This window comes from Oryzias latipes, chromosome 12 (assembly GCF_053564925.1).
Source record: "Oryzias latipes strain Hd-rR chromosome 12, Olatipes_Hd-rR_3.1".
Classification (NCBI taxonomy): domain Eukaryota; kingdom Metazoa; phylum Chordata; class Actinopteri; order Beloniformes; family Adrianichthyidae; genus Oryzias; species Oryzias latipes.
Genome location: NC_136248.1, coordinates 5145578 through 5173565, shown reverse-complemented (window position 1 = coordinate 5173565; position 27988 = coordinate 5145578). Strand labels below are relative to the sequence as shown.

At 40.4% G+C, this 27988-nt stretch overlaps 1 protein-coding gene across 5 annotated transcripts in view; it reads left to right on the top strand.

Annotated features, from left to right (window-relative positions):
• cacna1bb (calcium channel, voltage-dependent, N type, alpha 1B subunit, b) overlaps positions 1-27988 on the top strand; it is a 226665-nt gene that overhangs the window by 104213 nt on the left and 94464 nt on the right. For all 5 annotated transcript variants that reach the window (XM_023960545.2, XM_078955700.1, XM_078955698.1 and 2 more), the window contains 8 exons: positions 10605-10708; positions 16635-16750; positions 16825-16914; positions 23357-23446; positions 25456-25677; positions 25754-25866; positions 25945-26057; positions 27513-27644. In XM_023960545.2, coding sequence (XP_023816313.2) covers positions 10605-10708; positions 16635-16750; positions 16825-16914; positions 23357-23446; positions 25456-25677; positions 25754-25866; positions 25945-26057; positions 27513-27644 — 980 coding nt within the window. The remainder of the gene's footprint in view (positions 1-10604; positions 10709-16634; positions 16751-16824; positions 16915-23356; positions 23447-25455; positions 25678-25753; positions 25867-25944; positions 26058-27512; positions 27645-27988) is intronic.

The following is a 27988-nucleotide window of genomic DNA, read 5'->3' as shown; positions in this document are numbered from 1 at the left end:
TCACCGAAAAACGTCTTTCAGTTTTTTTTCAGCTTTCTGCATTTGGGTTCTCCAAACTACCATCCTGACAAGGAATGCAGCTGTTCTTTGTTTTTTGGTTTGTTATTAAAGAACAGTGTATATTAAAAACACAGAGCATAAGTGTATAACATGCCAGAATCTACCAGAAAGCTCAGAAGACCACACAAGCAAGCGAAGATGCCAAAACTGCAAAAACAAGAGTTGAAAGAAAGTCAGAAGGGAGTTTGTGTTTGTGACACATAAAAAGATTTAAGCTTGGTTGGATTGCATAATCTGGTTGGTTTTGCAAACCAGTTTAAAAAAATTCAACAATCTTTGCCATTCAAAAGAATAAATCTGAGCTTTTCGACTGGAGATATTTGTTGGACTGGCGTAAAAAAGGATTTGATGGATGACGAATCTTTGATATCAGTGCCCTACATAAACAATTCAGTACCCAATTTTCTTTTTCCTGTGTTCTTACGTCAGTATACTTGACATTCGAAAAAAGTCTTTCCAAAAGAAGATTCTGTATTTCAATTAGAAGGGGGGATTTCCAAACTCTTTTCAAGAAATGACAGGAAATGACAGTGAATACGTTTGAGGGGAAATTTTTTAGCCAGACACTTTTTTAGTGTTAAATGCAAAAAAAAAAACTTTGACTGCAGGAACAGCACATTGAATATCAGGGTTTATGTCCTAGAGGGCGCAATAACCTTCATCCAGTGTGGGTCCTTGGGAAAGACCCTTCATGCTACTGCCTAATTATGTAGCCACGAGGGGGCCCAAGTCTGGGTTTCCCTGTGCTGGTCCCCAGCCTTTATGAAATACAGATTCGGCGTAAAACTATCTACCAAACAATCACTCGCTGTGGGGACCCCTGTAGGGATATGCCAAAGGGTGAACATCAAAGTTAATAATAGCTTTCATTTCTTTATATATATAAAATATTAATTTAACTTTGAGAAAATGACTCTGACGTACGGGAAGGTAATACGTGAACATACCCAGCATTTACTACTGAAAGTACCAAATAATAGTGGAAATAGGGCTGACTTTCTTTTACAATCCAGTTTCATTGTACTGTAGGGGTAGTTTTTTTTTGTAAATTCATGGTAAATACCATGAAACATACGAGTGCAAACTTAAACTCAAGGTACTTTATTTGTACTTACCTTGTTCTTACATGTGGTAAGTACCACAAAAGACACCTTTACACAACATGTAAATACCCAGTAAGTATATTATAAATACCCAGTATGTACCACATAAGTATGAACCAAATAGTACCACATAAATACACAGTAAGTACCATGTAAGTACCGAGTAGACACAAAAAAGTACCATGTAAGTACCCAGTAAATTCCATAAAAAGTACCATGTGAATACCCTGTAAGTACCCAGTAGTTACACAATAAGTACCATGTAAATACCACTTTAGTACACTGTAAGTACTGTACTGTAAAAGAAAGCGTTACCTGGAAAATAATTGTATTAAGAACAAGGAGTGAAGCTGAGATGAAAATCAGTTTACTGCCATCTGCGTTAATAGCTAACTTCCACTAAGAAAATCTTCAGTGGTTGGAAGCAGGTATCTTTGTCTTAACGAAGTTGTTGAATGTTTAAATGGAAACGAAGCTTAACATAGGACGCATGCAGATCCAGACACCCGGTGTCCACATGGAGGTAAATACAGATGACTGGACTGACAGCCTCCCTGCTAGCTTTTTGGTAAGGATAATTTTTAGCGATACGCAAGGAAAATCATTTTGCACATTTTTTTCTGGGTTCAGTCTTCAGCTCCTCTGTCAGCTGCTCCACAGGAAAATGATTTTTTACAGTTAAAAAAATAAAGAATGTTGCAAAGTCGTTCCAATGCTAAATTTTCTGACTTCTGTTCATTTTTCAGCTCTTTAATGGACCTAATTGTTCCTTTTTCTTTACTGTCAGCATTTCCCCCATTCCTCTCTGCCATGGTCATTTTTCATATTATACATGGAACACGTCTCCTTTTCCCGTCTTCTTTTCTTCTTTGGCTGTGACGGCAGCTAATTGGCCCTGTGCTGCAAACCGCTCCCTGCTCTGTTCTTCTACTTTCTACTTTACAACCTCCTTCCTCAGATTCTCCTACAATATGTTCCGAGAATTAAGACAAATTGAAGCAATCAAAGGTTTAGACAAATGGTGAACTGTTAAGAAGTAAGATACAGTTTGTGTTATTGTGATTAAGGTCTTTTTTAGTTCTTTGAATCAGTTCAGCCGGTCGTGTTTTTTTTTGCTGCATACGATGGGTTTTGGTCTTTGTTTCTGTTATGTTTAGCTTGTTTGTGTTTGTCACTCTATTCAGTAAAGATTTAGCCACTTCCAGACCTGCAGAGCGCTGAAGTGGTTTAGACTCATGTTACTTTTAAGAAATCTAGAGATCCAGTAAACTTTCTTGCCAATGTGCACGGGAAAAGCTTTGTAAAGCTTTGCATCTTGAAGTTAGATGTTATGTAAAGTGAAGAGGAGTGTCCCTTTTGTCTGTCAGACCTGCTCTGATTGCTCACTGTGGTTTTAATTTGAAGGATGGATCTGTCTCTCTTGTGGTTGTTCTAGACCACACAAGTGTTTTAAGCCTCTGTAGCTCCAGCTAATGACTCCACTTCTGGAAGGTTAGATGTTTTTTTTTTCTTTTCTTTTTTTAGTGGCACCAGGGCAATAAAATATTTCAACTGCACAATAAGAAGTCCAGCTGACAGGACTAAGCTTGCAGATCCTAACACCTCTGCTTCCTGGAGATGGGAGAGAAGAAACCTGGATATTTACAGTCTCTTCACTGACTTTCCCAAATGCAGTTTTTCATTGATCCTGAAGATCAAGTTAGAACAGAATTGTTTGCCTTGTTTGAATTCATTGTTTCCCATTATAAATCCAATGGAAATAGAACTCTGAACTTGTCAGTGACACCCAACTGCTGCTATGCGGATAATCCTCAGTTTGTTGCTACGAAAATATAGCACAGTGAGAAACCAACAGCATTGTGAGAAAGTTGAGTTGCCAAAGATTTATGCACAAGTCCACATGACATGGTGGTGAGGGGAAGACAAAAGGGGGCCTCCACATGGAGAAGGCGAACATGAGACCATGAAGAGACTGAATGATGGAGTGAGTTTATGGAGACAGTTCCTTGAAAAGAGCAGCTGCTCTGCACCTGAACCACTTCTGTAATTAGACGGAGGGAAAAAGAAAGAGTGCCAGTATGCCATGTTTAAAGCGCCAGAGGCAGGAACTGTGACACCTCCCACAGCTTTTCCAGGCTCATTATTTCACAGCTTTCATTGCTGCTAAGCACACATCCGTTTTCTGAGAAACTTTTTGATGGATCCTGGTCTTTATTTTCTTGTACTTAAAATCAATTTCATCCAATGTTGCATAAAAAAAACAACAACAACGTGATACGTAACCCTTTATAATGTACAGTATAGGGTTTAATGATTCATTTTAACAATAATTCGATACAAATACACCTACTACACCTACTATGTCTCAATCCAAATGGTATTTTTTAATACTGAAGAAGGTCCCAGGTGGAATTTGAACCACAGCCTTTTTGCTGTTGGGCTATAGAGTGCTAACCACTACACCACAGTGCAGCCCATACATATATAAGATAAATACATATGTTTGTCATCATGTGGCTGCACGGTGGCGCAGTGGTTAGCGCTCTTGCCTCACAGCAAGTAGGCTCCTGGTTCAAGTCCCGGCTGGGGGACATGAAAAACACAACATCAATGGGGGACCTTTCTGTGTGGAGTTTGTATGTTCTCCCCGTGCACGTGTGGGTTCTCTCCGGGATCTCCGGCTTCCTCCCACCATCCAAAAATATGCTTCATAGGTTAATTGGCAACTCTTAATTGTCCATAGTTGTGAGAGTGAATGGGTGTGTGATTGAGGACATTCTACCCTGTGACAGACTGGCAACCTGTCCAGGGCATCCCCTGCTTTCGCCCACAAGTGGCCGGCAGCCCTGTGACCCCGAAAGGGATAGACAGAATAGAAAATGAATGAACATATGTTTGTCTTGTTTAACAGTTCTACACACAGACAGGAAAGCATAGCCTTGACGTGCAGCGTGCACGCCCCTGCAGCTCTCAGCTCCTCCTTTAGCGACACTGTTTTAGCATCAGCAGGATCTGTGAGGGTGGGGGTTCTCAGCTTTAGTAATGTTGTCATTTTTTTTCATGGCTCTTAAATTTTATTATATCTCTTGGTGATCCGACTGTTGCCATGAAATTAGTAACTAATTATCTAAGACGTTCCATGTTCAGACTTCCCACCGCAAGAGTTTAGATAATTGCATCTCATAAAAACAGATTTGCAGATTTCTATTTGGTTGATCAGCATTGATAGGGTTTAAAGAGAGATGCCATCTGCTTTCAAAGAACAAAATACAAGGGTTCATTTGACAAAGAAAATGTGACTATTTATTCTCTAAGTAACTGAATCGTGTTGAATTGGAAACTAAACGAAATTTTGAAATTGTAAATAGAAATGGAATAGATTTAAAATATGCCATGTCTGTCACCCAGCCCTGGTGTGCATGTAATCGCACTTTGACAGTCCTGCTCACAGCTGCATATAGTATTCAGCCTTCACCTGCACAGAACTCTGCTAGATTAAGTCTACGAATCTTTATTTTTCTGAACCAGCCAAACCACATCCATTGAAAGTTATGACAATTTCTGCAAACATCTAACTAGAAAGTATCAAGTCATCATTGCACAGACAATCAGTTTATAGATGTAACCCTTGTTCTATCCTAGGCACTTTAACATTGGGAGTTGGGTCATCTAGACCCACTAGACAGTGCTCTGAACCTTTTTTCTTCAATGAATTGTGATCTTCACTGGTGTCCATGGATTACATGAAATCTTTCCACCTTTGTCATGGTAGGGAGAACACGTCAATGTAAGGGTGGGGTCATCTAAGAAAGCACAAGGGTTAAATGGAGTGGTTTTGGTCATATCGTAGTATTTTGTGCCTCAGAAACTTTTTAGAGAGTCATCTCCACAGAAACCTGTCCACCAAAGAGGCTCTCTGGTTAGGTGTGTCTTTTTGACTTCAGGGGTTAGAGGTAAATGTTTTAGTTCCCACAGCGATGTCAGAATGTCAGCAAAATTCTATTTTATTTTAGGATTTTTCTGACTTTATTTCCACATTAAATAGTTACAGATTTTTTACCATCTGCTTAAATTTCATACATTCAGCTTACAATAATAATAATAATCATAATAATAACAATAATAATAATAATGGATTCGATTTATCTGCGCTATTCCAGACGCTCAAAGCGTAAATGAGTGCCTTCTGCTATAGGACCAACACATTTGTGGAAGTCCCTCCTGCATGTTGTGAATTCACCACCATCTGTTGCTTTGATGGAATCGACTGTCAGCAGCTTCTCTTTGTGTGTCTTTCCTTGTTTGTGTTTGTGCATCCATCTTCCTGGTTTGCAATGTCGGCTCTGTGAGCTGAGACTTTTTTTTCACCTGCAGGGTGCAAGACTTCATGTTTAGTGAGAGCATCTGTCTTTTCCTTCAGATCCACATGGACTCAATGATCATATCAGAAGAACATTACCCTGAAGACTGATTTATTTGTCAAAGTCTAGCTTGTGACTTGACCTTTCACTGAACATGAAGACACTGTACTTGAAATGGCTGCAGCTGAACTTGGATCATGAAGATGACAGAGCAAAATGAAAACTTGTCAGAGGAAAGCTTTTTGTACATTGAAAGCCACAAACCTTTTTTGTTTTGTTTGTTTCACTTGACATCTTTTTGTGCCTTCAGTCACCCATAAAGAATGGCTGGTTTCTGAGGTCAGTACCAAAACAAGTAATCTTCAGACTTTAGAGGATGAGTTCCTGACTTTTGAGCATCTCAAGAAAGATTACACCGAGTGAAAATTGTTAAATTAGTAGATAAAAACAAAAAAACAGTTACATTTGTTACAACACAAATACAGATTTGCCTTATGGAAACACGACAAATTAAAAAAAAATTGCATTTATTGAAAAAATGTTTTTTTGCGCTTGGAAGAGGTGATTTTTGAGGCGTTTAGAAATTGACATATTTCGCAAAACTACAATGGAAACCATTTCCTAAATTGAAATGAGTCACGTAACCAACAACCAGATATCACTGGCTGCCTTGGGCACTGCACAGCGGGCGCCAGCAAAGATCACGTGTCATGCGGAATTGTTGGATGCACAGCTCCTCTGTAAAATCACCAACCACCATTTCTCAAAATGGCTTCATCCGTAGCCGCTCCCAGGTGTAGAGAGCTCGCTGCTCCATGGCCTGAATAAGACGCCGACATCATCTTTGATAGATGAAGATGAGTGCTACTGCCGTGACTGAAATTTTTATGTATCTGCTGTAAATCAAAGTTTTGTTCACATCCGTCGCTTCGTTTCTAAATGACACATCGTGTGAGTTGGTTTTATGTTCATTCGCATAATTATGATTTAACTGAAGCAGTGTGTTTCTTCAGTTAAAAAGATTAGAATTTCGATAAATTTTTGAGCATATGGGTTATGTATCTCCTGACTTATAACTGTATGGTGGTGTAGTGGTTAGCACTCCTTCCTCACAGTCAAAAAGGCTCCAATTCAAATCTCGGCTGGAAACTTTCCGTTTGGAGTTTGCATGATCTCCTTGTGCGTCATTCCAAAATCCAACAACATGCTTTGTAGGTTAAAAGGGGACTTTAAATTGACCCTACTAGTGCATTTGAATTACAATTATTTTTACTGAAACTTCCTTGAAAATAGAAATGACTTGAGTCACTAGATGACTTTTATAGAAGAAAGTCTGTCTCCGTTCGTTCAAATCTAAAATGGTTTCACGCAACAGATATAAACCAACTTACAGTCTGATTTAAGGAATATTTTCTGCTTCACAGAGTTGGTGTACTTTAACCAGATTATTAACTGAAGCATTTGAACCTGCAGTGTAGTAGTTTAGGACTTTTGAAGCTTGTTTTATCCACTTACTCAAAGATCTTCATAGCATTTGGGACACACATCAGTATAGTCTGCTTTTGCTCCTCTGATGCTTTTGCTGCACATCTGCTATTTGCTGGTCCTCTCAACACCCCTGCTTTTCAACAGTCTTCTGATATTTTTGTTGGTGTGAAGCATCAGAGACAGTTGTGGCAGAAAATATTGAAGGAAGGTTTTTTTTTTTACTAAAAAAGTACATGAAAAGAAACACCTGTCCAGGTGAAACTTTATTGGTTAATATTCTGATTAGTTTTGTAAATGTCTGTTGACACTAAAATCATTAAACATATATTTTTTTAAATTCTTTACAGACATTTGAAGAGGGGATTTTTTTTTTATTTCAAAGGTTACTTAGACATTAGTCTTAGATTGAGTAATATTCAGCATTACTTATCTGTACGCTGGCCGAGAGGTGCAAGACATGGTTATTCCCTTTACCTTAAGCTAAAACACGACAGCATAAGATGGAGATAAAATAACGAAAGCGAGCAGCTGCTAACGGAAAGAGAATACCTTGACGCAAAAACGTTATCTTTCAAAACATTGTTGTAATTTTTATTCCAGTAATACACTTTAGAAAAATGGTAAGGACTGTTTCATGTACAGCATTTTCACGACTATAGGGCGCGCTTCAAAGTCTTATATTTTGCCCAAAATGTATGGAGTGCCCTATGATGCGGTGCGCCTAATGTGTTGTTATGTGACTTTGGTAAAGAGGACGTAGTAGAGGACAGCATGAGAATGGTAGGGATGGCAGTGTGGACGTCAAAGAAGACACCCCCCTGAGTAATACAAAAGTGCAGGTAATTTATGTAATTTAAACCACAAGCTATCACACTTTTATTAAGACAGGCAGCGCCCGGTGAGTTACGCCACAATTTGTTAATGGAGTATAGATGCTTGGGCTAACGTGTGTTATGGGATGAGTGTGTGGAGTGCATATATGCGCAGCCAGTCCCCGTTTTGGAGTTGAGAAAAGTTTTTTAAAAAGTTCTTAAAGAACTAAGACTGGTTTTCTGGCTTAACACGCTCTGGAGGCTCGCAGGGTCCGAACAAGGGGGGTGAACCCCGGAGGAAGATCAGCCTTCGGCCCTGGAAAGAAGATCTCCACTGCCTTTTCCGACCACGGTCATAGGACAAACCAGGAAAGGTTCAATGCGTGTCGGCTTTCTTGGAGCTTTCGCAAAAGCCGGCATCATGTAAACTTACGATACAAAATGTAACAAATAAATAATAAATAATTAAAAAGCAAAAAAAAACTAAAAAGGGGTGGATAGATATCCCTCAAACGATTCATTTCACTAAATCTGACCCTTCATGGAAACGGTTTGGACTTAGCGTAGTCGGTCTCAGTTGAGTGTATGGTTGGAGTATTGTTGGAGGTTCCACCTTCCCTTTGAATCATCTGATATGCAAGTTTAGGAGGAGAGCTCTTTCAAACAGCTTTGATGGTAAAATCAAATCCTAACTAAAGCTTCGCTAACAATTAGTTAACTTTGTGGAGTCAGTGTGACAAATGCTTTATGGTGTTGATTTTTTTTTTAAATAAAGGCTTCGTTTGTTGAATGGCTGTATTTTCCAGTCAAGTTGGTGGTGAAAATGATCCAGTAGCTACTCTTATTCGGCTTACACCTGCAGGTGAAGAATACAAAAATGTTTCTGTCAGCTACTTGTTCAAACAAATTTTTAAAGTCCCAGGTTTTTTTGATCCATCCAATCTTTAGCTTCTGAAATGAATCTGCTGTGAGACTCATCAGCTTCTCATCCAGAAGAACACTGATCAATCCTCACTGACATTCAGCTGAGAAAGATCAGTGCAAAAGACGAGGACCATGAAATAACAACTCAACAATAAAACTTTAAAACATAAAATAGATCAAATGAAGCATAAAAGTGCTTTAATTCTTTCAGTAAAAAACATCTCAACCATTGGCTGGCAGCAAGGCAAAGGGCTGATTCCTGCATGTCTTTATTTAAAGCTTCAGCAGCTTATGACTCTGTAGGTCCATCCCTGCTTACAGGCCACCGTAGAAGGAACTGTATTAAATTCTGTCGTTCCTGTTTAGGTTCTCCATCAGTGCTTTCCTTGATGAGCTGCTTTACAGCTCACAAAATTAAACTTAGCCTGTTTTTTAACAGTCCATGAAGCATCACTAACCACCAGTGAATCTGTGCTCTCTGCTGTTTCTGCTGGTTCTTAGAGCAAACCAGCAAACGCTTTCTAAGAGCTTTTGTTGCTTTAGATTTGAAACTAAACATTAAATTGTCCATATTAAAAAAGACAACAAAAGTACTTTGATTCTAAAAGTTTTTCCCAAAGTGTCATGTAAACACGGCTTCTGGATCTCGGGTTATGAATCTCACTTCCTGTCCTAAAACAAGAACATCTGACTGTTTTGTTGCATAATGGAGGACATATTTTCTACACCTTTCATTCATTTTCTAAACCTGTTTGTCCCTTTTGGGGTCACAGGGCTGCCGGAGCCTATCCTGGCCACTCTTGGGCGAAAGTAACCGGACACCCTTGACAGGTCGCCAGTCTGTCTAAGGGCCAAAAATCACAAACCACATCATTCACACCTAGGGACAATTAGAGTAACCAATGAACTTATACAGCATGTTTTTGGATGGTGGGAGGAAGCTGGAGTCCCTGGAGAAAACCCACTCATGCATGGGGAGAACATACAAACTCCACACAGAAAAGGTCCCCCATTGGTGTTCTGTTTCAGGTCCCTCAGCTGGGATTTAAACCGGCAGCATACTTGTTGCATATTTACACCTGTCTTTAATAAAATATGTTTTTTTTAAACAAAACTTGAAGGTACAGTTCCGGCATTTGTTGATGCAGTTCATCAGGAAGTGACTAAATTCATTCCTACATAAATAAAACTGTCATAATTTCCCCCAAAGCAGAGACTTCTTGTATAGCAATAATGAAGATGTTTTTTTCTTTTTCTTTTAACAAGTTTCTGTTTTGCAGAGATACAGAAGTGAGGTCTGTGGTTTGTTTTTGGGAACTCAGCCAGATAAAACTTTAATTATGTTGTCAGAATGAACTGTTGCTGATCTCGCTCTAATAGAAGAAGTTGCAGAAGTCTTTCCACTGTCAGAACAGAAAAGTATGTCTGTGAGGCAGCAGAGAAAAGCTGGAGAAGTTATTATTCCTTGTATGCCCACGTTGACTCCTTCCAAAGTGAAAATCATTCAGGCAACCTTGATGCTTTCTCCAATTACTTCTCCCCACTTAAATTAAACATGCAATTTAAACTGTGGGAACAGGCTTGATTAAGTCATGTTTTTACTCGAGACTTTACTGATGATTTGTTTTGTTCAGCTTTGTGTGCAGCTGTTCTCAGTGGAGCATTTTTGAGAAACTGCCACACTCCAGGTGAAAATCACACAGGGATATTACTGATTTATTCATATGACATAATTCTTAAAAGGGTGTAGAACTTCATATGTATCCTTATGTGCTTTCCATACTTTAAGTTGAACCAAGTTAGACCACAACTCAGTACTCTTGTAATATTTCGCTTTGTTGTCTGTGTGATTTTAGACCAATGATGTGGTTGGAAACACGTGGAACTGGCTCTACTTCATCCCCCTCATCATCATCGGCTCCTTTTTCATGCTCAACCTGGTGCTCGGCGTCCTATCAGGGTAAGTTCATGCCAAAAAATAATAATAAACTACCCATTTTAACATTAATACTATTGACCAACTGTTACATTTAAGGAGGAGCACCCAGTGTTGGTAGCAGTGACAGGTAATGTTGTTGAACATAAATCTCTGTGTGGACATGATGGGGTTACATGTCCTCATTAGAAATGTGCTGCCTGGTTGGTTTTTGCTGTAAAAGTCAAAGTCAAAATCATCACACAGGTGAGCTCCAACATCCAGAACTGACAGACAAGCCGTCTATCTTTTTCAATCTTTCTTCATCTCGTTGACTTTCACTCACTTTATCCTCTGTGCTTCTGGCTCTGATGCTTGGGATTCTCACTAAGTGTCTGGGATCAGAAGGAGAAGCAGTTTTACTTCCACAGTCCTTTTTTATACATGTGAGTAATCCAAAAAGCTTTACAGAAACAATTAGAGATGTGAGTTCATCAAGAAGCTGCTTCCATCTGTGAGGAGCTGATGCTGATAAACTGTGATGGTTTTTGTAAAAGAGTTACATAAAGCTGAGTGTCATCTGCATAACTGTGGTATGAAATATAATTAGTTTGCGTGGTCTGACCCAGAGGGTACCTTCTGAAATGTAGAGGTCCAAATAACCATGAGGTACTTCATATTACAGTTTGGAGGGTCTCAGGGATCGGAAACAACACACAGTACAGACCAAAAGTTTGGACACACCTTTTCGTTCAAAGAGTTTTCTTTATTTTCATGACTATGAAAATTGTAGATTCACACTGCAGGCATTATAACTGTGAACTAACACATGTGGAATTATATACATAACAAAAAAGTGTTAAACAACTGAAAATATGACATATTCTGGGTTCTTCAAAGTAGCCACCTTTTTCTTTAAATGCTGCTTTGCATACTCTTGGCATTCTCTTGATGAGCTTCAAGAGGTAGTTAAGTGTCCCCTTTAGTATTAAGATCTGAGCCAACTGTGGACGACACTAGAAAATCCCACTCTCTACTTTAGCCTGTCATATAGGTTTTCATGATACCCCAAAAATTCAGGTCTAGCAGCACTAAAATTGATTTTTTTGCTGAGTCAGCATTGACATGAATGTAAAAGGGGTGTCCAAATCCAGGCTTTGAGGGCCATTGTCCTACATGTTTTCCTACCATCCTGCCATTGAAGCTCCTTATCGGCTTTACCCACCTGATCCAGGAAATCCACAGCAGATAAAGCAGGGTTTCTAAAACTAGCAGGTGGCCGGTCCTCGAGACCTGGATTTGGGCACCCTGAAGAAGTGCCATTTCGGTTTTTTGGTGTTCACCCTGACTGAAGTTTGTCTAAGAGGTTATTGGTGTTTAAAATGGTTTTCAGATGGACCTGAACAACTTGATAGGATAGGATAGGGAACTGGATATCATTATTGATCTTATAATAAAAGATGATTAGAACCGGTCCCGTAACTGTTAAACATGCGAGAATCCAGGCTGCTTCCCTTGTGCAGGCGTTCAACAACTGCACCTTGAAGCAAGTGGAAAAATAGAACCTTAATGGATGGAGCGAGCTCTTCACAATTTTTTAAAACATTTTTTAAAGAAATTTGTGAGTAAGGTGTTCAGGGAGCAGGTTGATCAGTTAATAGCTGAAACATATTGTGTCGCTGATTTCAGTATATTTGATATTTTAAGCAGATTATTCCTGCCAGGCTGCAGCTGAGGTCTGTTTACATTTGTGATGGATGATTGTATTGTTCGGATGTTTTGTATTTTTTCTGTAAAGGAAGAAAGTAAACTCAATGCACTTGTTATGAGATTAAAAAAATCAGCAGCTAACTGTGTTGGTATTAATGTAGTATCGTTTCAACAGCATAACACGAGATTCATTGATGTTGCAGTTGGTAATATTAGCAAAAACATGTCTATGAAGACTCTCATTCATCCACGTTGGTTACATTGTAGTAGGTTTAGGGGTTGTCATCTGGACTTGGTTTTAAAGTTAGAAGACGTTTCACCTCTTAATCAAGAGGCTTTGTCAATTCTGAATTAGCTGGTCGAAGAGCTGATATATATGCGCTCATGGGGGAGGAGTCAGACCTGAAACTGGATGCCATTGTCAACTTAGCCTCCATGGTTTCGGGTCGTTTAGAGTCCTTTGTCCTCAGCTGGGGGTTGGGGAGCCAGTGACTCCCTCCCCAACTGGTCATCTCTTTCAGCTATTAACGACCCAGGTGGAACTGGTTTGGTTTGTTTAGGTTTCAAAACACTGCCGTAGATAGCTGGAAGAATAAACCTGAGACCACCATTCTTATTAAGAGAAGGTTTATCCTTCTTGACAAAGATGGCTTCTTTCACTCCTCGCTCAAACCATCCTTTCTCTCTGGCTAGAATTCGGACTTCACTGTCCTCGAAAGAGTGGTTTGTGGCCTTCAGGTGGAGATGTACTGCAGACTCAGGTCCACTTGGGTTGGCTCTGCGATGTTGGTAAAGTCGCTTGTGTAGAGGTTGTTTGGTTTCTCCTATATACTCTTCATTGCAGTTCTCTTTTGCAGTGGATAGAGTACACAACATTACTCTGTTTGTAGCTGGGAATTTTGTCCTTTGGATGAACCAGTTTTTGTCTGAGAGTATTAACTGGTTTGAGATGAACTGGGATGTTATGTTGTTTGAAAATCCTTTTTAGTTTTTCCGACAAGCCTGAGATATAGGGAATTGAAATACTGTTCCGTTTCGGCTCTTGTTCCTTCTTGTTTTGTTTTCCTGCATGTTGGGATCTGGTGAATGCCCACTTTGGATATCCACAGGTTCGGAGGGCTTGGCAGATATGTTGCTCTTCTTTCCTCTTTCCGTCAGAGCTTGTGGGGACCTCCTGGGCTCTGTGTTGTAATGTCCTGATAACGCCTAGTTTGTGCTGTAAAGGGTGGTTTGAGTCAAATAACAGGTACTGATCTGTGTGAGTAGGCTTTCTCTACACTTCCACCTGGAGCTGTCTGTCTTCTCCAATGATCACAGCACAGTTTAGAAATGCTAGGGTGTTGTCCTTTGTGTCTTCCCTGGTGAAATTATGTTCTTGTCGACTGCGTTGATATGATCTGTGAAAGTCTCCACTTCCTGGATTTTGATCTTGACCCAAGTGTCATCCACATATCTGAACCAGTGGCTTGGAGTAGTACCTGGGAAAGAGTCCAGGGCTCTTCTCTCGACTTCTTCCATGTACAAATTGGCCACAATGGGCGAGATTAGAGAGCCCATAGCACAGCCGTGCCTCTGCCTGTAGAAGTTTCCCCTGAATTAGAAATATGTGGAGTTGAGGCACACTTCAACCAGCTAATTCAGAATTGACAAGGCCTCTTGGGTAAGAGGTGAAACGTCTTCCAACTTTAAAACCAAGACCAGATGACAACCCCTAAACCTACTACAATTAGCAAAAACAACACATCTGACTTTTTTCTTTAACTTAGAGGTCTAACAGCAAAGGTGTTCTGTATACTGATTACAATCAGTGAGATAATTGTTTTTACCATGCTCTAGCTACAGTTTTCAATACTTTCTCCCAGTGTTCGTCCACTGAGCTTTTCTACTGCAGGAGAGGAATCATCTTTCTCAGGTGCAATCATGTCATTTGGCTGCTGACGCCTACAGTAAAAGTCATCAGAAAAGCAACACAACCTAATGTTAAACTGGGTAAAAAACTCACAGGCTGAATAAAAACTGAGCTGTTGTAATTCAAATCATTCCTTTTAACAGCCACTTCTGTCTTTGGGCAGCAGAAAGAACCAGAACATCAGGGAAAACTCAGAAATGAACAGAGAGATCCATACATTAATTGGAAACCTCAACATCTTTGGTCAGGACCAGATTCAGTTTTAACCTCGAGTGTTTCAGAAACCAGTTTTGGCGTTAAACTTTCTCGCTTGGAATTTTACGGACAATTAGCCTCAGTCAGATGCACTCGCATGGGAGTTGCCTTGTGAGGTTTTGGGTTGTCTGTGCCCATGAAGGGTCATAGAGTGGGACGGCTGCGTCTGACGGGGGTGCAGTTGTGTTTTGCTGTTTCCTTGAGACTGTGACCTTCAGAGGAGATGTCATGTAAATGGAACATATTATTGTAAGTGTATCATAACTATATTGTGAATAATTTGTAAGAATAATGTAGATTACTCACACTTATGACATGTGGGTTAGGGTTGTGCCGATGGACGATACCATCATCCATCGTGATGGGTGAGTGACATCCCGATGGAGAGACACCATCGTGATGCCACGCCCCCGCCACGCTGCGAGTCGACACCATAAGCCACGGTTACATGTGAAAAATACCTTGACCGGATCAATGGTCGGATTAGAATCCAACCGTGTACATGGCTCCAGAAAAATGTTATCAGAATATAACAATCGTTGACATGGGTCACACTTTCGGTCGGAATAAATCATTCGCACATGCCCAGTAGGGTTTGAAAAACCGGAAGCGTATATCAGTTCCGCGAGTGGCTATTTTTTTCTCAAACTTTATTGAATGTAACAATTCAATACAAAACAATGTTGCCGAGCGGCTTTATACATTGATATGTCAGCTTGGTAATATACAAGACTGTCTTCTAAACGGGCTTTTAATAATGTTACGATTATTATGAAACGCCTGTTCGCTCATCGTTTTATTTTTAATCCGTGTGGTCATTGCTTTTTCTGTTTAAAAAACGGAGCCGGAAAGAAGCCAGAATTAGCAGTATGCTAACACGGGCTAACAACATTAGCTTTGGGTGGTGCTGCAATCTGCATCTTGGTTGCATGAAGTAAACATGTGGGAATAACATCAGCCTTTATTTAGTCGGGACACGACTCCAAACACAAATCCACGTGATTGTTTGAACGATTTCTAAGGACTGAGCGACCTTTCTGCTTTGAAGCTCACACACCGCCCCAAAGCACTGTGTGTGTGCTCACGATCCTCTGCTCAGACACACACTTTTAGACCCCGTTCTGAGTTCGGTAGCCCGTTCCCCTAGAGCTGCGGGACGGATCGCAGTCTTAAATCTCCCACACATACCGCTCATGTAACAAAGCACCCCCCCACTTCCACTCAAACACAAAGCTGTAAGTCCGCGCTCCGCCGGTCCACTTGACTAGTTAAGTGCGGGAGCGGACCATTTCTTTTTTTAGTTTGTTTGTTATTTTTTTTTGTTAAAGTCACTTCCCTCAGTTTATACTGGATAATCGCGGATGAGTCATTAGTTGGGAAATAAAATAAATAAAGTAATAAAGTAAAACAACGAATAGCAATTATATAAGACTGAAATATTAAAAATAGCCCCCCCCCCACGACGATATCATCGTCCATCCCGATGGTTGACAGCAAACATCGTCAACGGCCAATTTAAGGGACATCGCCCAACCCTAATGTGGGTGATGCTGTCGTATGGTGTCCTTACGCCACACTCTAGAGTCTGGTCAGTAGTAAGGGGCAAGTACTGACCTTGAGCAAATGCTGCACACATGGGGTGTGCAGCATTTAATAAATAAAATATAGGTAACTGGCAAATTTTTTGTTGGATAGTTTTTTTCTAGGATAGATGTCACATGTGGCTGTTAATATCAACATATTTAAAATACAGAGTAAGAGTGAGTTATTGGAAAATACTGTCCTATAATCGAACGTTACTCCAATTTTATGACATCATCAATAGTCGCTGGTCATCCACATTAGCGTGAAAAAGGCATTTCTCCTTTGCTGCACAGCGTGACGCGAATTACTATCGTGGTGGAGGGATGCAGAGCATTTCCCATTCAAAAACTATTTCGGACACACCTATCCCTCCAAATGCTCCTACGATTGGAGGGATAGGGAGAAGCCGGAAGGGTGGGAGAGGAATGCGGATTCAGCCTAAAAGTAGTATAAAAAAGTTTAATCAAGGCTCATTTGGTTGTTTACTCTGCTAAAAAATGTTTGTCTCAACAGAGAATTTGCCAAAGAGCGAGAGCGTGTGGAGAAGAGGCAGGAGTTCCTGAAGCTCCGTCGACAGCAGCAGATTGAGAGGGAGCTCACTGGATACTTGGAGTGGATCTGCAAAGCAGGTTAGCCTCTGAAATAAAGTTAGAAGCTTCAGAAAATATTACCAGGTGATGGAAAATCCTTGTTCTCTGTGCAGAAGAGGTTTTGCTGGAGGAGGAAGATGAGATTGCAGAGGAAAAGTCACCGCTGGACGGTGCCTGGTACAAGAGGAAACAGAATCTTTCAGGTGAAGGCGGGGGTGGGGGTTGGGGGATGTCTGTTTTTCCATGGTCCCGCACCAAAACAGGACCGGTTGTCATCCAACAGTATCCCAAAAAACTTCAGCCTCTCCATACTCCGATCATCTTTTGATCTTTTGCAAAAGCATTCCCAGTGGTCTTTTCATTATGATTTTGCCATTTTTAGCCAAAATCAAGAAGACTCTTATTTTCTAGGACACAGTTCCCATAGAGTGGTAGTAGCCCATTAGTATTTCACCCCTGAATAGTTGGCTGGACTATAGGTGAGGACATCGCCTGCTTCCTGACATCACTTTGTTTATCTAGGGCGGCCGTGGTGCAGTGGTAGGGTGGTCGACCTACGATCGGAATATTGCAGGCTTGATTCCCGCTCTGCCCGCCCATGCGTCGAAGTGTCCTTGGGCAATACCGCCGTTTTGCCTCTAGTGGAAGGCTGGCGCCGGTGTTCTGCAGCCACTATCAGTGTGTGACTGCATGGGTGAATGGGACTGTAACTGTAAAGCATGTTCAGCCTTCGAGGAAGGTAGAAAACCGCTGTTTTGTTTACACTGTCTCCTGGTAGCCTACAGCCTCTCACACCCCCAACTTAATATGCAACAAAAATGCAACCAAATTGGAGCTACCCAGCTGTACAGTTTTGGACAAAATGTCTTTCTCAGACGGGGAAAACAAAGACATACATGGATCTTTTTGTCTACAAATGGATGTATCATAATGGGGCGGAGCAGGGAGCTTGTGGCCTACAGATTGTTGCACCTACATCAGCATGAAGAATTGATGCCATCTGACTTTTTCGACCTCTAAATATTTTGTTATCCTTTTTGGGGTCACGGGGCTGCAAGGGCCTATCCCGACCTGGACAGGTCGCCAGTCTGTCAAAGGGCCAAGATCACCATGCACTCTCACATTCACAACTATGGACAATTTAGAGTGACCAATTAAACTATGAAGCATGTTTTTGGGTGGTGGGAGGAAACTGGAGTCCCCGTAGAAAACCCATGCATGCATGGGGAGAACATGCAAACTCCACATAGAAAGGTCTCCCATTGATGTCCTTGATGTACAGTTCTTGCTGTGAGGCAAGAGCGCTAACCACTGTGCCACCGTGCAGCCCCATAACAGGGTAAATCTTTTGATAAAAAACAACTGAAGCAGGAGACATTATGTGAAAGATTTGACATAGGGATAGAGAAAGTAAGAAGCTGCCGCGTGTTGTTAGCTTGATGCTCAAACTTAGCTCTTCATCAGCAGGTGTACAGACATTTGTAACGGCAGAGGTCACGGTCCCCTTTCATGTTTAGACCCGTCTGTGAAGGTCATGAATTGTCGCAGGTCTTCGTGGAGATGCTTTACTACTTCTGTAGTTCCCAGCAAGCAATTTTTTCTAAATACAGAAATCCAAGAACAGTCCAGCTGATCCAAACAGGATTGGGGTTTCAGGGGGGTATTTTAAATTTGGCACACTAAAGCACGATTTTTAAAATGAAATATTAGTTATTTTCACAGCTCCCTTATGCGGAAGTAAGACAACTCGATCTCTGAGGCATCGGTGCTGGTTGCTGGTTGGTCGCATTGCTGGTTTATAGTAAATTGCGAACACTTCACAACACTGCACTACCACAATTCAAAGAACATCGACAGGGTTAAATTTTTTTTTCAACAGCCACAACCCTGCTTGTTTTCCAACTTTAAACTCTTGACACCTATTGATGCAAATATATACTTTTTCATCAAATTACCTTAATGTAGCCTCTACTTAAAAACAAAAACATAAGGGAAACTAATGTTTCATTGCTGGAAATAAATTCAGGCATCAAGGGGTTACACCTTGTTGGTCTCTCTTGGTCAATATTTGGTGGATCTGTCTTTTCCTTGAGAAAATGCAAAGAAAAAGCTAGAAGAAATGGGCGACATTCATGTCATATGGAGAAATCCCACAAAGCAGCTGCAATATCAGTTTATGCTTTAGCTCTATTCCTTTTGTAATGGTGTATGAAATAAAACCCAGCTGGTCTAAGCAAAAGAGTGCGTCCCTGTTGGGTAAAGTGTGCTTCATTGATAGATATCATCTCTTTATCCTAAAGATTTTCAGAACAGACCGCCATAACTTCCATCTTTCAGATCTGAAACACACTACAACACATCTGACCCCGCTACATAAAGCCTTTCTCTTACGTGTCTTCAGTAAAAGAAACAGATGGAAGATGTTCGTCCTGAGTGTACTTCATCTACATTCACTCATGGAGTGAAACTCGTCCAGCAGTGTCTTTTTCCTTAAACTCTTTAGACTCCTTAGACTTTTCCTTGGAAGTGGGCGCTTGAACGTGTGTTGCCAAAAGCGGTGTGAAGGTAGTTTAAAACAGTGTGTTTAAGATATGGTTTTTTTCTTTCTGTTTATTTGATTCTATTAAAGACACTTTGATTAGAATGACGGCACCGCGACTTAACCGCAGCTTTAGCTCTGTTTTGGGAAAAGTCCCGCCCTTTCAACTGTCTCTGCCAATCATTCCTGGACCCCTAATCATACGTCATCAGTCTGACCAATCAGAAGTGGTTAAAGTCTTCACTTCCTTTTTCCGATTTAGCTCTTAAGTCTCTCAGTTCTAGCAAAAATACCAGCTAAAGCTCGTCTTTAGCGGTGTAGTATTCCGCGGGATCTGGTATCAGACCGTGGAACAAGTGAACAAAACAACGAAGCTCAGAGAAGCGAGTCTGTCTGGCATCGGCGTTAATTTTTGCACTGCATCTCCCTTGATGCATTGTGCCAAAATCAAAAACATAATCTCAAAGCGAGACCTGGAGATACTTATCCATGCATTTGTCTCCAGTAGGTTAGACTACTGTAACGGCCTGCTCACCGGCCTGTCCAAACGAGCTGTAAAACAGCTTCAGTACATCCAGAATGCTGCTGCTCGAGTCCTGACCAAAACCAGGAAGTATGATCACATTAGTCCTGTGCTCAGGTCTTTGCACTGGCTCCCTGTACCTCAAAGAATAGACTTCAAAGCAGCTCTGCTTGTGTACAAGTCTCTCCATGGCCACGCACCAAAGTACATCTCTGACATGTTAGTGCCATATGAACCATCTCGTACTCTGAGGACCTCAGGGACCGGCCTCCTGTTGATTCCCAGAGTCAGAACTAAACAAGGGGAATCAGCGTTTCAATATTCTGCAGCTAAAATCTGGAACAGCCTCCCTGAAGGCGTAAGACAGGCCTCTTCTGTGTTCATGTTCAAATCTAGACTTAAAACATGTTTAGCCGTGTATATGACTGAAAGGTCCTATCTGCACCTTTCTTTCCTTCCTTTCTTTTTAAATCTTTTTTTTTTTCTTCCTTTTCTTTTAAAGTAAATTTTATGTTGATTATTTCTATGATGTATTGTGATTTTAATGCACTTTTCTGTTTTGTGAAGCACCTTGAATTACTTTGTGTACGAATTGTGCTATACAAGTAAACTTGCCTTGCCTTGCCTTAAAGTGACAGCATCTCTTCGCTACAATGAGTCGTCCCTGTTAAATGTCTTGAAACCACAACGAACACACATCAAACAGTTTTTAAATCTTCTTGATGAAATCAGAGGTCAACAGTTTAGTTCTCCTTCAAAGTTTGTGTTTATTAACAACCAAACATCCCAGAGTTTGGTCCAAGTCATCTTTCTAACTGAAATACTTTTCTAATACTGGTCTGGATTGAAGGACAAATTCGCTTTCAGACTTCAGTCACTTTTGAAAAATGAAAAGTTAAGCTTAAATAGAAGTGATAACAACATTTAAGAAACAGGATTAAGGTGAAGTGACCAACAAACACAATAAAACTAGTTTCAAACAATCTAATCATCTAAAAAGAAATAAAACATTTTTGTAAAAGTTTTTATAGAATTCATTTTTGATTAAGACAAGAGAAAAACTAATAAAACTTCAACATGTTCATTTTTGTGTAGCTACAATAAACATAAATATATTGTTAGTTTTTTTGTGTAAAATGTATCAAACATGTTGTGACAATAACAGTGTTCAAAAATTACAGTTGCCTTTGCACCAACAACGGAAAAAAAAAAAGAATCACAATTTAGAAAGAATATATTTGTTTTTTTGTGAGGGTACATACAATTGCATGTTAATAAACTTCCAGGGTACAATTTCAAATAATTTAGTTGAAAACTAACTTAACTTTAAATACATTTCTTTGAAAAAACAGCTGCAACTTTCAGCTTTTTCTGCCACAATTATCACAAAAATGCCTGTGAGATTGTGGAGAGACTGTACATCAATGCAGACAATGAGTTTCTCCTTTTTAAATTTTTGAATGCTGGTTTGTCAAGGATAGAGTGGGCCTTGGCTCAAAAAAGGTTGAAAAACACAGGCTTAAAACAAAGGCCTTGAAAGATAACTTTAGGCCACTTTAGGTAGAACCTCCATTCTTGGAGAAGTTGTGAGATTGTCAACAAGTCGTTACGGGACGGACCATGCCCCCTGAAAAGTTGGTAGATCTGCCTGGCAGAGGGAAGCATCTGCTGAAACACAGCTGAGAGGTTATCATACTCAGAGAACCAAGAAGAACGCGTTCATGTCTACCTGAGTCTATACCGCAGCAGGGCTCTGTTCTTTCCATTCTATTTTCTTTCTTTTTTATTTAAGTTTATTTCATGAATTCAGTCTTTCAGGCCGGGGCATGAAGCTGCACTGTGACATTTTCAGTCACGCTCTGATTGGATAAACAAAAATCTCTCACCACATGCACACTCATAAATACACACTCTGTCATGCATCTGCCAGGAAACAGACACGCACACCCAATGATTCCAGACAGAAGCCAGCGGCTCAGTGTTTTCAATTAGTCACCGATGGAGGACTAAAACATTTGACTCCAAAGCTGCAGGAAAAATTAATCTGATTCTTTCAGAGTGGAACAGACATCTTTGGTCTTCCTGAGAGGAATGACAGGTCAGAGCAATAAAGAGAAATGTCAATCATGGGTGCCTGTTTTGTTGAATAGCATTTCAAACAGCGTCATTCTAAAATGCTTTTGCATCTTAGAAACTTAAGGAATGTTTAAGTGAGCTCTTGTATATTTAAGTAGCCAAACCTTGTCCTGTCTTGTAATTTATCCATGATAGAATGAAGTGTCTCCTCTACATTTTTCTTGTTGTTTTTTTGTGTGTGTGCAGATTTGTGTTCCAGCCCTGATTTCAAGCTGCAGGGCAGAGAAACAAAAACAAAAACAAAAAAAAGACAACGAGATTGATATCTGCAGTTTACAGTTTTCAAGTCAGGCTCATGATGACATGTGTTCTGTTTCCCGGAAAGGTTGTATATTCCACTAAAACAATTGTGGTCTTTTTTTCATCTATACTCTTTTGTGAGGAAGTGAACCCATGAATGATCTTGGTTTTTGTCTCAGTAATTCTGCAGCCTCAGGATTGCTTATCTTCTTTTCTGTGTCACATACAATAGAAGAAATAAGTACGGTACATGAGCCGCCCGTCCTCCCATCAATGGAAACAGTCAAGTAGCCCTGTGCAGAACCCCCACCCACCTAAATCATAATGCTTCCACTTCCGTACTTGACAGTTAGAACGGTGTTCTTGGGGACATTGGCAGCATTTCTCTTCCTCCAAACACGACGGGTTGAGTTGATGCAAAAGAGCTCAGTTTTGGTCTCATCTGACCACAAAACCTTCTCCCAATCACACTCTAATCGTGAAGCTGTTCATTGCTAAACTTCAAGGACGCCTGCAAATGTGTTTTCTTTGCAAGCTCTAAAAAATTGTTAAATGATTGTACAGTTTTCCAATGGTGTTCTTGGTAACTGTGGTTCCAGCTGCTTTGAGATCATCAACCAACTCCTGCCGTGTTGTTTTAGGCCGATTTCTCACCGTTCTCATGATCATGGAAACCCCACCAGGTCAGATCTGGTTTGGAGCTCCAGACCTAAAGTCCTCTTGACATCCAGCTTCTTGCTGATGGTTTTGGAGTTCATTCCGGTCTACAATCTTCTCCCTTAAATCCACTGAAAGCTCTTAAGTCTCATATTGGAGAGTTTGGAGTCTGACGGTTGGACCGATTTTGTAGACAGGTGTCTTTTCTACAGGGGATTGGTTTAAACAGGTGTCTTCAATTCAGGTGACAGTTTGATTAGGAGAGTCAAACTGTTCTGTGAGAATCAGAACTTCTAACGGTTACTAGGGGATCAAACACTTATTTTCCTCAATGAAATGTAAAAAAAAAATGTATACAAAGGGGATTTTTAATTTTTTTATGTGATTTCTTTCTCGCACACTGTTGAAATGAATCTAACATTAGGACTACGGATTGACAATTCCTTTTTTAGTCGGGCAAACCAACAAAATCAGAACGGTATAAAATACTAATTTCCTCCACTGTACTAGAAATCACGTTTCCTTCTCACGTCTGCCTTTCTCTCCACAGTTCTGAAGCGAGGCAAGATCAAGAAAGTTAAAAATGACTTAATGGGTGCGGAGGAGGGAGAGGATCCTTTCGCCGACATGTCCTCTGTTGGTAAATCTTTCATCTTTTTATCAACGGCCAGCAGCAGGTGACCTCTGATCTTCTCTTTGCAGTAACAACCTTCACAATAAAAGCCCCTGGGAAAGCCTGTCGTCGTTCACTCGCTTGTACCCAGACTGTCTGAGCGCTGTCTGTCAGATTATTGGGTCACATCACTTCATCCTAAAGATCTGAAGCCTGAAACGTTGGTGTCACACTGAGGATTTAAAATAAAGTACAATAAAGAAGTTCATTTAGCGAGCTGATTCGTGGGCTTTAAGCTGATTCCTGAAGTTTATCACCTTTAAAGCAAAGGAAATACAGAGTAATTAACTTTTAATTAGACTGTTCCACTCAGTCTGCACAGAGAATCACCTGCAGCATTTGGGGCTTTACGTTTTAATATGAGGTCACGCATGGTTTTACTTGTCTGTGGCACATTCAGGTGATATTTAAAGCCATGTTGGTTCCTTTAAATTACGAATGCAGCTTCTCTTTTACCGTCTCGACTTTAAGTACTGTTCCTCGTGAAGTACTGATAGAGTTGATGTCAGACTGTCTCCCACCTCGCTCCTTTAAGGCTTGATGGCTGCAATGAGTGAGGCAGTAGCTGCACTTTTACAATGAGCAGCTGCAGGTAAATAACAAGTGTTTATAGGGTTGTATGCTTGTTTTTATGACCCGGGGTAATCTTTGCTTTTAACAGCTTTATATTTGTGGTAGGCATGTTAACCACCATTTTCAAATTATGTTTCAGACAACAAGATACATTCACTTGTCTTTTTTTTTAACCTCTCCTATTTAAAGAAGTCAGCATATCAAAATAAAAATATTTCTTTCTTTTTTTTAATTTTTTATTAACTCAGTGGGGAAGCACAACATGTGCTAGGGGTTTTGAAACAATAGCATTTATTTGTATAAATAGAAGGAAAGCTCTAAACCTTTCCAAGTATAAGTATCACATTTCTTTACTCAGGATAAATTATTACATTTAAAGTAAAAAATTACGTTTAAAAATTGACTTTAAAAATAAACTTATGTTATGATCAAAAGTGACTGCAATGAGTCAATTAACAATTTGCTATATTTAAGATTTTCATTTATTTTATTTTTTTTATTCATTACAAACAAATGTGACATTTTTGATTGAATTTAAATCCTAAGAATGAAAAGGAGCAAATAGAACTATAAACGTTCCAAATTGAATCACGAAAGTCGGAGCTCAGACATTTTTCTCACATAACATGTAATTGGGGTGAAAAGGGTTCATTTTTTTAATTTCACTGTCAAGACTGTTCCATAAACAGAGCTTTCTATCAAAGAGCAGTCGGCCTCTCATTGGAAGATCGCAGGTTCTGTTGCCACCCTGCCCGCTCATGTGTTGAAGTGTCTTTGAGCAAGACACTGAACCCCCCATTGTTCCGTTGGGTTTATAGTTTGGTGCCAGGGTTCGACAGTGGAGCCGCCGTCAGTGTGTGAACGTGTGCATGAGACAGTGACTGTAAAACACTTTGGCCTTCAAAGAAGGTAGTAAAGCGCTATTTAAGTATACAGCATTTAGTATTTTGAATCTTGGTGTTTCAAAAACCTCCTTTCATTTCAGAGCATAACTACTTTTACTTTTGTAAATTTGTTTTGAAAGTTGGTAAGGATTTCTCCTGAGCCTATATAAGCTTTCAGAATATTAAACCTACTTGTTCATCAAATCTCTACAGGTTTAAATGGATACATACAGGGCTCTTTGTATACACTCTCATTTAGAATCCTTACTGCCTTGAAAGATTTCATGTAATCCATGGACACCAGTGAAGATCACAAATCATTGAAGCAAAAAAGTTCAGAGCACTGTCTAGTGGGTCTAGATGACCCAACTCCCAACGTTAAAGTGCCTAGGATAGCACAAGGGCTAAATAAGGAACAATCATTGAATTTTACATAATTGACAAAAAACGTTTTGCTTTAGATATTTGGGCTTCACCTTCAGCTGCAGAATAGTGGATAACTGCATGTTTCCCGTTTAGCTCCTCCCAGCTCTCCGTTTGGTCGGGCGAGTGTGAAAAGCAGCGGGAAGATGGACAGCTCCTCCTACTTCAGGCGTAAAGAGAAAAGGATCCGCTTCTTCATCCGCCGCATGGTGAAGGCCCAAAGTTTCTACTGGATCGTTCTGTGCTTGGTGGGCCTGAACACTCTTTGTGTGGCCATCGTCCACTACGACCAGCCCGAGTGGCTGACAAGAGCCCTCTGTGAGTCTGAAAACAGGAACCTGGCGTTTAGCACGGGAAGCAGCTTGTTTCGCTCACCTGTACCTGTCGTTCGCAGACACAACCGAGTTTGTCTTCTTGGGTTTGTTCCTGACTGAGATGACTCTGAAGATGTACGGCCTTGGAGCCAGAAACTACTTTCACTCCTCCTTCAACTGCTTTGACTTTGGGGTTAGTAAGCGGAGGCTTGGACATATAAAGCATGTGCTGTTTGCATGACATTGCTGTGCTCTTCACTGTGGTCTCCAGGTGATTGTGGGAAGCATCTTCGAGGTGATCTGGGACATCATTAAACCAGGAGCTTCGTTTGGCATCAGCGTGCTAAGGGCCCTTAGACTTCTCAGGATTTTTAAAGTCACCAAGTGAGTTTGTGCTGCAAAATTACAATACAACAGTTGCTATGTTAAACCTAATCTTTTGTTTAAAAACACATATTTTTCTTTATTGTTGAATGAAGATGCTAAACTATGAGGAAAAACGTAAACGTGCATGTTCCAGCTTTAAATATAGCACAAAATGCTACAATCACAGCTAAAACAACCTGGATAGATTTTAAATAATTGACTAAAGATGATACATTTACCAAGGTAAATTACCTGGTTTTTAAATTTGATTTAGTTAAAGTGTAACTGAAAAATTAAAAGTTTAATATTATAGTTGCATTTTTGTCGAGGTTCCTAGCTCTTGAAGAGCCCAACATTTAATACGTTTTCTCATGGTTTTTCATTTAGCACAATATGAAAGTGAAAGCATATAAACCACTAACAGAGCAAGAACATCCAGAGGGAGTTGAAACGTTCAAAACTAGAATGGCTGAAAAAGCTGAAAGCAGAGTTAAACGACCTAGAACGTACAGAAAAACTGGAGGATTGTTCAAACATATGGCGTTACACCATTCAGATTCAGTAAAACACCAAATTAATAAGAAAGATTAAAAAAACCTGATAAACAGAGGTATATTGAAAGGCCATAGGACCTCTATGATCCTGCTGGTTAGGCTGTTGGATAAGCGTTATCCAAGTGAAATGAAGAGTCTGTGCTTTATGTCCAGCTTTGAGTTCACCAAGGTTCAATCTTTAGCTTGATGACATATTCAGTTATTCAGCATCAGAAGACAAGATTTGGGGCAAATATTGTCATTTAAAGGCCCACTTTGATCAACTTATCTGTTTTCAAAGCATTTCCGGGGGTCTCTTAATTTTGCTGTTTTTAGCCAAAATCCAAAAACCTGTGTCGTTTTCTAGGGCATAGTGTGTTTTCTGCAGAGCGGCAGGAATTCATAAAAAAATTGCTATTGAGTTGTGTGCGGGACCGTTGGCATGGAGGAACCCCGCTCCTATTCCCATCACCCACAACTGAGAGCTACCTGTCTACATGCTCTCCCACTAGCCTATAGCCACTCACAATACTAACCTAACAATACCTGCTAATCAGTGCAACACACTCAACTGAACAAGCACACACTATGTGATGTTATTTTAATTTTTAATTGTGTTTCTTTGTCTTTTATTGTGTAGGATTGTGCTTCTTGTATCGAGGAATCAAAGTGTTGTTTTACGTACAACTTTCTTTGGGGTGGCTCTTTAAGGTCTTTTATTCTGGAACTGAAACTGAATCTGAACACAATTTCTTTTGGCCCTCTTAAACTCACAGCTGTTGTTAAAAGATGTCCTTCATCTCCAGATGAAGGACATTTTTAATAGGAACTGTTGTATCTGGTCTCTGTGAGAATCAGCTTGAGAAAGTTTTGTTTCTTTGTTTTTTTACATGATAGACAGATATCCTGGTATTTTAGTGTGTTTCTTGTCTCCTCTCAGATATTGGAACTCACTGAGGAATCTTGTGGTTTCCCTCCTCAACTCCATGAAGTCCATCATCAGTTTGCTTTTCCTCCTCTTCCTCTTCATCGTCGTCTTTGCCTTGCTGGGCATGCAGCTCTTTGGAGGACAGTGAGTACATTTCCACCTTCCACCTGCTCCTTTTCCTTCTCCCACCCTGTGTGCCGCCCCTCACTTGATCACACAGATCCTGTCCTCTTCGCCCCCCGTTCACCCCCGGCCCGCCGTGGCGCAGGTGACTGGCATGTTGACACAGCAGGTAGCTGGCAGAACAGCAGTAGCGACTGCAGCCCTTTGATTTGGCTCCCAGCAGGAGCTCCATGTCTTGCAGTGACTGGAACACCTCATGATGCAGGGCAGGCTGCACTTCCTCAAATGCTCTCAATTTGCACACATTTGATCTGTCCCGAGTTCATCACTTGACTTCTTATTTCAGTTTAAACATTGTTTTATGT